This window comes from Vanderwaltozyma polyspora, genomic scaffold, assembly GCF_000150035.1.
Source record: "Vanderwaltozyma polyspora DSM 70294 KpolScaffold392 genomic scaffold, whole genome shotgun sequence".
Taxonomy (NCBI): domain Eukaryota; kingdom Fungi; phylum Ascomycota; class Saccharomycetes; order Saccharomycetales; family Saccharomycetaceae; genus Vanderwaltozyma; species Vanderwaltozyma polyspora.
Window position 1 is genome coordinate 24328 of NW_001834586.1, and position 11595 is coordinate 35922.

The following is an 11595-nucleotide window of genomic DNA, read 5'->3' on the forward strand; positions in this document are numbered from 1 at the left end:
TTAATAGAAAGCATGTTTTGGTTTGCCAAGAGTAGGGTTATATAAGAACATCAACGTTATTATGAATCATTATATTGGTGTTGATGTGGGTACTGGTTCAGTTAGAGCCTGTGTCATTAATGATAAAGGGGAAATTTTATCCCTTAGATCAAAGGATATTACTAAAGAAGAGTTGAAACCTAATTATATCACTCAATCATCTAGGGAAATTTGGCAATGCATTTGTGAGTGTGTGAATTATGTTTTACAAGAGTCGCAGATAATTCCTAGTTCTGTTTTGGGAATTGGTTTTGATGCAACTTGTTCCTTGGTTGTGATCGATAAGGAAACCCAACAAGAAGTAGGTGTTGGCCCTAATTTTGAAGATGACAACAGGAATATCATTTTATGGATGGATCATAGGGCTGTCAAAGAGACTGATGAAATCAATGCCACTGGTGATAAATGTCTAAAGTACGTTGGTGGTAAAATGTCGGTAGAAATGGAGCTTCCAAAGATAAAATGGTTGAAGAACAACTTAGCTGATGGTGTATTCAGCAATTGTAAGTTCTTTGATTTGGTAGATTATTTGACTTACAAAGCTACTGATAAGGATGTTCGATCTTTTTCATCCACAGTTTGTAAACAAGGTTTATTACCATTGGGGGTTGAAGGTTCGGACATAGGCTGGTCCAAGGAATTCTTCACAAAGATTGATCTCGATGAGCTTTCAAGTGATAATTTTAGTGCAATTGGTGGAAGTATTCATTCCGAGCAACTAGAAAATAATATTCGTAGCGTAGGTGAATATGTGGGTCATTTGAGTGAAATATCTGCTAAGGAATTAGGTCTGCCAACAACCTGCATTGTTGGATCGGGGATCATTGATGCTTATGCAGGTTGGGTCGGAACAGTAGCGGCTAAAGTTGAAGAAATAGGTACCATCAACAACGATGACGATGCTAGTTCTAAATTGGATAGTTCCATTGGAAATTTAGCAGTGATTGCCGGTACTTCTACGTGCCATATTACTCTATCATCAAAGCCGATTTTCGTTAATGGAATCTGGGGACCATATAGAGATGTATTATCTCATAATTTTTGGTGTGCTGAAGGTGGACAAAGTTGTACAGGTGCTCTTCTTGAACATATATTGACCACACATCCAGCTTATCCAGAGTTGCATGAACAGTGTGAGAAACACTCTGTTGGGTCCTTTGAATTTTTGAATAATAGGCTAGCAGAGTTGCAAAAGGAGAATAGTGCTAGATCTATCATATCTTTGGGTAAACATTTTTTTCTATATGGAGACTATCATGGTAATAGGTCACCAATATCTGATGAGTCGATGAGAGCTGCAATTATAGGACAATCGATGGATACCTCCATAGATAGTTTAGCAATTATGTATTTAAGTGCATGTGAATTTATTTCACAACAATCAAGACAAATAATATCAGAACTTGTCAAAGCAGGCCATACCATCAAGAAGATATATATGTCTGGTGGACAAGCAAGAAACCAACTGTTGATGAGACTGTTGGCAGACTGTACTGGCCTTCCAGTTGTGATTCCAAGATATATTGATGCGTCAGTAATATTTGGTTCGGCAATATTGGGTGCAGTTGCAGTTGATGCATATAATATAAAGCATCTTGATGGTAATAAGAATTGGGATCACGGTAAAACATTATGGAACAAAATGTGTAAATTGACACCACCTGGAACTGTGATAAACCCGAATGCTGTCAATCATCCAGATCGTGTATTACTTAATGCAAAATACAAGATATTCCTTGATATGGCAGAAACTCAACGGAAATATAGAAGACAAATTGATGAAATCGAAGCGTCATTTAATGAGTAATGTATATTTATCCCTGTATCATCGTTTTTTAGGTGTTTTTTCTCTAATATATATTTTACACATACACGCCTATATATATATATAAATACTTTTCCCCAATTGGTATGTTTAATTATTTGCCAAGATTAGGTATTATTATTGAATCAGAAGCAATAAAAGGAAGGCACAAGATCCTGTCGATCCAATTGGGTTCGAATCACTCAATCACACTTCCACCCCCTGTCCCATCATCTCTCGAACAATCATTGCAATGAACAAAATCAATTGCTTTCAGTTTCATTCTTCAAATTCGAAATCGAAATCTCGAGAATTTAATGAAATCGATGATGTTGATATTTTACCGAATTAGGAAATTTACACGTTAAATATTCGAATCGAAATTAAAAGACAAGAACCAATAATAGAAATAGAATGTCGTATTAAAGTTTTAACTATAATAGGAATAAAGTTGATGGATGATCAATGATCGAGAACTAAGACTAGGATACGGAAACATATCTTATAATATTACTTCTATTTTGTGTTATTGAAAAACTTTTTAAAGGAGAAAGACAGAGAGGGCCAATCTATTGAAAGTTTAATTTACTAATATTGCAACACGAAAGTGTCGAAGTGTTATTAAATAAGGTATTTTCAAACGCAACAACTTATATATTTTAATACTTCTTTACTCGACTATATATATAAATTATTTGAGAAGGTAGAAGATTCTGTCAAGAAGTGTTGATTTAGTTAGTTCTATTTTTGCAAGGGATTCTCTGTTTTAGCAACTTAAGCTACTTTTTAATACATATACAGAATATTTTTCACAGATCTATTCAATCAAACTGTCATGTTGGCCACGATTGTACGACTGATAAGTTTAGGAATTATTGGTGTATCGCAGGCATCTCAATTGACTAATGTCAAGGACAGTTTAGGAATAAACACAGTGAACATACCACAAATAAATTTTGGAAATACAAATAATGAAATACAAATTTTAAGTAATATCGAAGGTTTAACATTTTATCAATACCAAGGTCAACAAAACTTTACAGGATCTATAGATACAAATTCAAATACACATGGGCTTATTTATTACTCTAATGATACATTAATAAAATTACTCGAAGGGTCCGACAATACAAAAATTGATCAAATAGTACCACTAGATGAAGATGCGTTTATTTTGAGTGGATCAGGAACCTTAGGTGGATTCCAACTTGAAAATCAATTATTATATAATTTATCAGACCTTTCAATTATTCCACTTTTTAATAATCAATTACAAAATATAAAATCAATTTTAGTTGACAAAGATATAGTATATTTTGGTGGGAACTTCAGTTATACTTCTAATAACAAAACGGCAAATTCTATTATTAGTTGGAATAAAGTTACTAAAAATGTAGACATGTTACCATTTATAGGTTTTGGTAAAAATTCTACTGTTAATTCAATATTGAAGTTGGACGAAGATAATCTATTATTTTTTGGTGACTTCAGTACTCTCGATGATAAGTCTTTATTGGTTTCAAATATTACTACCTATACCCAACAAAACTCAACCTCTTCGTCATCGACTGAAACAAATCTCGAATTGGAGCAACAAATTTCACTAAAATATGCAAGCTGGGCTTCATTAGGGGATTTGAAAAGTTCTACACAATTTATATGTCCCAATGGCCAAAATGAAGCATGGTCTTCAGCAGGAACAACAGGAGAAATTACTTGTAATTTAGCATTTGAAGCATCGCTTTCAAAAATTCGAATATTTAATTCCCCATATGAACAAGATCAAATTGCATCATTCCGTATTGTAACTGCACCTTCAAATGGTATCATGAACTTAACCTACCTTGATCCATTAACATCTGAAGTTAAATATTGTGATGCATTTTGTCCTTTGTATAGCTCTAACGCTTTGCAAGCCAGTTCTGAAAATGCAACAACATCTGCTTCTACATCTGCATTCATAAATGGTAATAAAACCAATATTGGATGGTCTACTGACTATCAGGAATTTGCATTTGTCAATCAGGTTCCAGTGACGGCACTCCAAGTAATAGCATTGACTTCTTATGGTGATAATGTTGGTCTTTCAGGTTTCCAATTATATCAGAATTCTTACTCAATATTTGCCAATAATTCTTTAAATGAGCCTGCTTGCGATTCACCAAATACAGTTATTCCCTCATCTTATTTGTCAAACAATATTTGGTATCAAGGTTTAAATTCACAAAGCTATATTGCAACAAAATATACTCCAGGAGATGATCCATCCCCTCTGGTAAATTTTTATCCCAGTATAAATCGTATTGGTAATTATACTGTCAACATATATACACCGGGTTGTACTGGAGATGGGACGTGTTCTTTTAGAGGAATTGTCAATGTGACCCTATGGGATACTGCAACAAATGACTTAATTTCAACAACCTTGATATATCAGAATAACAATGAAATGAAATATGATCAATTATTTGAAGGTTTTTTGGATTATGCACCCAAAGTAACTCTAGAATATTATTCTGGTATAAATGATGAGAATTCACCTGTTGTTGTTGTAGCCGACAATGTAGATTTGGTCCCAATAAACATCGAACTAGACGAAACTATAGGGAACGTCACATCTAGTACAGAAGAATTAAAAGTCCCATTGAATGGGATGTTTCAATACCAATTATCAAATTTTACTTCTTCGAATAACAATTCAACTTTGAAAGTTGATAATACTTCATTAAACCTATTTCCAGTTTCCAGGTTCAGCTCATCAGTTTCATTGTATGGTGTTGAGTATAATGAAACTCTCTTATTGGGGGGGTCTATAGCAGGAGTTTATGCACTTTCTCTATCGAACTATACGAATATTCGTTCAACAAGAATTGTTGAGACAGGAGGTGAAGTGACAGGCACTGGGGCCTATGCAGGTGGTGTGGTACTATTTGGGAATTTTAATATCTCGAATAGAATAGTTAGCTCTTTGTCATACAATGGTACTTTTGATTCTTTTGGTAATGTAAATTCAAATATTGCCACGTTCTCTAATTTGACATTTGGTGAGTCAGAGATATTAGCATTTAATAATGAATATTTTTTTAACACTTCAACTTCCAGCTATATTTTTAACACATCTGCTCTATCATTATCTATATGGTCAGCTGGTTCAAATGATTTTGGAGATACATTATTTTCTGGTTTGATAACTAGGAATGAGTTTCCAAATCTAAATAATTCAGCAGTCTTAACTGGAAATGGTACTGCCCAGTCACTACAATTAAGAAATGGGATTCAGCCGTATCTTGGTGTCTATCTGAATGATTCATTGACTGCATATTTGTATGATTCCTCTTCAAATAGTAATATTCTATTCAGCAATGGTTTGCAAGGTAACTGGAATTTACCTCGGAGTGTCTCATCTGCATATTACTCTGATAATGAAACAATGTTTGTTGGCAGTTCCTTAAGTAATGGTGATTCAGGAGCCGAGTTATTTGTATTAAATTTTACTACTATGGATCTACTATATAATGAAACTTTTGATGTGAATTCTTCAATTAATTCTATAGTTTCATTTGGAAGGAATTCCTCGTTGTTGGTTGGTGGTGATTTCACAGCTCCCAATACAAATTGTTCGAACCTATGTTTGCTTAACTTGGGAAATAACCAATGGTCCTCGTTTAGTAATAAATTCGATGGCACAATAACAGGATTAGAATTTGCCAATGACTCCCGTCTTTTAATATCTGGTTCATATCGATTTGAGAATCAATCTGGAATAAGTTTAGGGTATATTGATTTAAACAACCAGGAATTTAAATCATTATTATCGGATTCACAGAAGGTAAATTCCTTTAATTATAATAATGGGACAATTGTTGCGTGGGACAGTTCTACAATATATAGTTATCGTGGCGATTCCTGGAGTAATCATCAAATCCCAAATACAAATTCGTCAACATCTATCAAAAACGTACAAATTGTGTCCAAATTGAATAATTCGTTATCGACTAATAACACTTCAAACAATTTAAATGATGAACTCATTTTGGTTTTTGGTGAATTATATAGTGAAGATTATGGTTTTGTTCAAGCTATGTTTTATGACTTTCAAAATTGGATCCCTTATTACATCACACAACCTTATTCATCATTGAACACAAGTAAAAACAGTCTATTCATGAATAAAGACATTTCACTTCTGTATGAGTCCCAAGTAGTATTACAAAATCCTAATTCTACAATATCTATTAGTTCTACTTCTTCATCTTCAGCTACTACTAGGTCCAGTTCAACCTCTTCGACATCATTAAAGAATGGCAATATTGAAAGTAAGATACACCGTGGTTATGTTGTTTTAATTGGCCTTGCATTAGCCATAGGTACTGTTGCCATCTTAGGTATATTTGGTGTTACAATGGCATATATATTTAGTGATGACAAGGGAGAATATGTTCGTATTAAACCTCGTATAGATGAGCATGAGATGCTAGATACAGTACCTCCCGAAAAGTTAATGAAATTTATCTGACAGTTGTATTATTGCATGAACCTCTATCTAAATTATATAAATTATTATATAAAAATATTGTCAGATATATAATGCCCTTTTCATTTTATTTTAATGCATATATTCTCATATTATTCTCGATTACTGATTGGAAATATCTTTCTTTGTTTTTTTGATTTGTCATTAAACATGTTTGCATAAAATATTATTGTTTTTTATTTCCTTGTCTTTCTTCATTTAACTCGTCTTTAAGCTTTTGATAAATAAGTTCTGGTCTTTTTGAAAAGCTTAAATCGTCATAGATATATTCGACGTCACGTAAACACCAACTAACCTGCCTCCATTGTTTCTGTTCAGCCCATTTCTTGGCAGCTAGCAGACGGAAGAATGCTGCTTTCCTTTTCCTAGCCAAACCTTTAGAAACAATATCATCAGTTTGAAGTTGTTGTCCTCCCTCATTGTTCTCGATTTTTGTAACAGTTTCAACTCTATGCCTAATTCTAGGATCAGTTCTCATGTTATAGCAGTCACTCAATCTTTCCCAAATCATAATTTGAGAGCATATACCAAGTTTGCATTCAGCTAATATAGTTTCTAGATTACTTAAAGCATATGGGGTTGAGGTCCAAGTATCATTTAAGGAAAGGAATAGTTCCGATGTAAGGAGCATACATCTAGTTTCATATGACCTTACAGGTTCAGATAATAATTCGTCATTTTCTAGTGAATTTTGTGCTAATATTGAACATTGTTCATAAGTATCTAATGATCTTTCAATAAGTGGGTTTACATCATTTTTAATCATTTTGGCAGTTACAATGTTCTGCGCTCCCATAAGAATACTAATCGCACACCATTCCAAACATGATGCCAGATATTTTGGGTGTGCTTCAAGATCCGATATCAATGTTTCATATGTAGAATATGCAGTTTTAAAATCTGATATCATCATAGACCAATCAGCCAATTTTCTTAATAAGAATTCTGGAGATGAAGATGTAAAGTATTCATTTCCCCTTGAATCCTTTACTATATTATTGTATTGATTAGCTGTTTGACTAGATGATCTATTCATAAATTTGCGGAACAACTTATTCCCATGGAATAGAGATTTTCTTGGTTGCAATATGGTTTCTTCCCAGAATGATATTTTCCTTTGCATAAATGGTATCATTAAATCTACAACTAGTTTTTCCATTAAATCATATATAGTATTGATTAAATTTAAAGGTAATTCATGAACTGAAGGGCGTTCAAAGAAATATAGCATTTCATCTAATGAGGACATGGCAGGCTGGTGTAATTCAACTTGTACGTCTTCCGAATGGCTTTTATTCCATAATGGTAGCATCAAACTTTCTGCGAATAGTTGTTTCTTAAGTTTCTTAACTACATCTTGGCATATTTCTTTTTGTTCTTCTGAATCACCATCATAACATAATAAAAATACTAGTAGTATATCATTCGTACTCATAAAAGGTGGGAATTCTTCAACTGCGTTATTTTGGTTTTTGAATTTAATTAGAAGATCCCTTGCATCTTCATAATTCTGTCCCTTTGATATATCTAGGGCAACCAGGGATATAAGAGGATGGTTGAAGGACTCGTATGGAGATAAATATGTTGTAGACGAAATAGCTGAAGAGAAGAATCTATGAAATAAAGACATCTTCAATGCTTTATGATCTGTTTCGTCATTTGTATTTTTATCAATTAAAGACAAGCACTTCTCCAAATACACTTCTAATGAATGATAATCAAACAGCATATCATGTGAATCTCTACTATTTATCAAATCTTCTATGGGCTTGGTAAACCTAATATAATGCGATTGTGTCGAGTCTCTTTGGAATAAACTGTTAGATCTACTTCTTGAATATCTCTCCGATTTAGGAAGTTCTAAAGTATTTGAATTTCTTTGTTCTTCTATAATTTGATCATTCACCCCTTCTTGTGCAGTATTTTCAACATTTGCCTTCTTTACGTACTCGTTTGCTTGGTCTCTATCAGAAATACATCCTCCAAAATATCTCATCAACAAGTATAAAGAATCGATATTATAGCTATCTTGGACATGCTGATCAAGTTCAGAAGTGGACATTACCGTTATCACAGGTGCGATTGCATTGGAGACTATTCTTTTACTGATATCTTGAGGGACAGGTTCATTTACTCTATCTAAATGATAAACCAAATTCATATAATTCTCATAAGAAAACTGCAAGGAAGCCATCTCGTCACACACAGTCAATTTAACAGCAACTGAACACGTCTTCAAGCTAGTACTAGTCTTTTCCCTAACTCTAGCTTCCTTATTATATAAACTTTCTAGTTTATCATTAAATATGTCAAAACTTGTATGGATCAAATATTATTTCAATTACGAGTACTGCTTTTATTTCCGGAAATCAAAATTTCATATCTTAAAGTCATTACCAACTATGGTATAAATAAATAATGACAGTTAATCTAATTTATGAGGATGATTACAATGGAAGTATTAAGAAGATATGATTGTAATCAGTTAATTTGCTTGGTATTGAAGTGGTTATTTCCACTCTTCTAGAAAAATAATGGTTACATAACAGGCTCACTTTGGAATTATAAGTTAAATAGGTCAGTCTGAGATAAAAATGTTTTACAGAATATTAAGATCTTCTCGTTATGACTTCTTGAATTGGTGCATATTGTCCAGGCTTTGTTATATTTATTATTTATATATCTCAATTTTTGCTGATTGACACATTTTGGAAGAAGTTACGTAGTATATTTGTTTATAGGTACACACACATATATATATATGTGTGTGTGTGTGTGTGTGTGTGTGTGTATTCGTCTGAAGATAATTTGGATTTGATACATGAAGTCAATGCCTCCTTCTATCTAAAATTTGGATATTAATGGTTATTGGTTAGTACCCTCTTTATTAAAGAAGAAAAAAATTTTCGAAGAACTATAGTGTAAAAGCATTCTTATTTTCTGTCAGCAGGTCATAATTAATGACAGTGATCAGGATTGAGTTAAACTATTTTATCTATACAATGTTATATTGAACAAATAATAAAATTGCAAAAGTATAACTTGAGATATCAATTTTACAAGCCAAACGATATTAGAAACTTTAAATAGTATAAACCTGGCATTTCTTTTTGTACTTGGCTTAGACACTGATCATAAATACAGCTTCGTAGTAAGAGGTTAAGAGATATATTTCCATGTATATTGTAAGTTACAAATAAACCCTTAAATATATTAAATATCTCTTCAAAGAATAGTTACTTCAAAGAATAATTACTTTATTAATATTTGTTGATCATATAGGTTTATCAAGGTTATCTCAAAAACAAAAAAGAGTAAAGAGACATTTAGATCAAGCTTACAAACAGTGAACCTGGTCAATAATATAATGGATAACAAGGTGTGGCCATCATTTTATATCTTGGGTTTAATTTTTATATTGAACACGAAGTGACTATTATGTCAGATGAAATCGAAAGACTTGTCCTTATGCTTGAAAAACTTACATATACGTTAACTACACAATCGAAATTACTATTCTATTAGAAATTATTAAACACTTGGAACTTTTATATTTACCTTTTATATTTCATCTTAATTTTATATATCTTCATTGTGTAAGAGTCAACCGGTGTAATTCAGGCATCTACATTTACCCTTTAAGTGTCATTAAAGATAATTATATTGCGACAGGGACATAAGTTGCGACTTCCCCAGAGTTAGGCCATTTAATAATGGAAATGACTTTAAAATATATTTAATTACTGTTATTTATCTGTTAATAATGTTTTATACTTGTTCCTAAAATAGATAACGACATTTTGTCATTACTTCATTTTACATGTCAGTAAACATAGAATTTAGTTTTCCAAAGTTCACAAAATAGACTTCCTGCCTATTTGATATAAACTTAGAGGTGATATTTCTTGATTATAAGTCTTAAAAGTACCCAAAACTCTAGTTCAAACTGGGTAGTCATCATTTCAGTATAACCAGTTATTCAAATATGGGTATTAATGTTTGCGATGAAAATGCTCAGTTTAATCAGTATAATATATTTCATGGCAAAGCTGATGCCAGTAGAAGTCTAAAACTGAACTTACAAAAGACTAATAGAGGATTTCAAAGAAGAGATCTAAATTATCAGGAACCAATTGATAGTGAGTCATCTCTGAAACAAGTCGCAGCTCAACAAAAGATCCCTGATAATAAATTAAATTGGACGTTAGATTTTGATAAGTGTATAGGTGATTTGGGAACAATTAATTATGATTTCATTCCTGATTCACCATCTTTATATGGTGTTCTCTATCATAGTGAAAGAGATAAAATGTGCAAAATGTTAGACCACTCAATTGCCATGGAATTATCTGCAAATGTTTTTGTAGATTTTGATGAATCAAGCACTTTTGATTGTGTTCCATTTTATAAGTGCTATGATTACGAAAATAGGATAGAATTGGATGATCCATACGCAATTGTTAGTTCAATGATTGATTATGAAATGAAACATGAGAAACCAGTATTTCCACGAGAATTAGAATTTCAAGAATTGAAAAGCTTTTTAAGGTTCATACATATAATATTATATTACTTATTTGGAATAGATAGAACAGGTTATTATAAACTCAAAGACGAGAGAGATAGATTTCATTACAATATATCAAACGAATTGACAGCTAGCCTAAACTATAAAGATAAAACTGTAAATCTAATAAACCTGAATGTTCAAAATAGCGATTATCATTTTAATGAAAGTGATTTAAGTATCGATATTGTTGACGAAAAAAGTCAAACTAATAGTTCAGATGATGAGGAACTTGAAAATGGTGAAGGAGAGACGGCTTCCAGCGACATAGTGGATCAAAATTCATTTGATGTAAATGGAAGCATAATAGTTTAATGATTCACTTTGATTCCTAATAAACTTTCTAATATATATACAATTTATACTATTATCGATATACTTTAAACAAATCCATTTTATGAAAATGAAAACTATGGTAATTGAATCAAGAACAGAGCACTTGTATTAATATAGATAAAGCTTCCTTAATATGAGTTGAAACAAAAAAGGGCACTTTACTGATAAATTACGATAATAAATTATATTTATAACATGGCGTCAGATTGTAATAATGATCTAAAATAAAATAGAATAGTAAGGAATTAAGTCAAATACCTCACTTTAGAATCTAAAAACTTCATATTAGTTTTTAGTTTGGTAAAATATGCAAAT

General features: G+C 32.0%; 4 protein-coding genes across 4 annotated transcripts; 3 read left to right on the plus strand and 1 right to left on the minus strand.

Annotated features, from left to right (window-relative positions):
* Positions 1 to 61: 61 nt before the first annotated feature.
* Positions 62 to 1846, plus strand: Kpol_392p9 (putative phosphotransferase; the record flags this gene model as incomplete). The annotated part of the gene is made up of 1 exon (XM_001642850.1): positions 62 to 1846. One exon carries the CDS (start codon positions 62 to 64, stop codon positions 1844 to 1846), a length of 1785 nt encoding a protein of 594 aa, XP_001642900.1.
* An 832-nt stretch (positions 1847 to 2678) lies between these two features.
* Positions 2679 to 6359, plus strand: RAX2 (Rax2p; the record flags this gene model as incomplete). Its single annotated transcript, XM_001642851.1, has 1 exon — positions 2679 to 6359. One exon carries the CDS (start codon positions 2679 to 2681, stop codon positions 6357 to 6359), a length of 3681 nt encoding a protein of 1226 aa, XP_001642901.1.
* A 184-nt stretch (positions 6360 to 6543) lies between these two features.
* Positions 6544 to 8571, minus strand: TRS85 (Trs85p; the record flags this gene model as incomplete). Its single annotated transcript, XM_001642852.1, has 1 exon — positions 6544 to 8571. One exon carries the CDS (start codon positions 8569 to 8571, stop codon positions 6544 to 6546), a length of 2028 nt encoding a protein of 675 aa, XP_001642902.1.
* Positions 8572 to 10362: 1791 nt separating this feature from the next.
* On the plus strand, positions 10363 to 11259 carry ISC10 (Isc10p; the record flags this gene model as incomplete). Its single annotated transcript, XM_001642853.1, has 1 exon — positions 10363 to 11259. One exon carries the CDS (start codon positions 10363 to 10365, stop codon positions 11257 to 11259), a length of 897 nt encoding a protein of 298 aa, XP_001642903.1.
* Between the last annotated feature and the right edge of the window lie 336 nt (positions 11260 to 11595).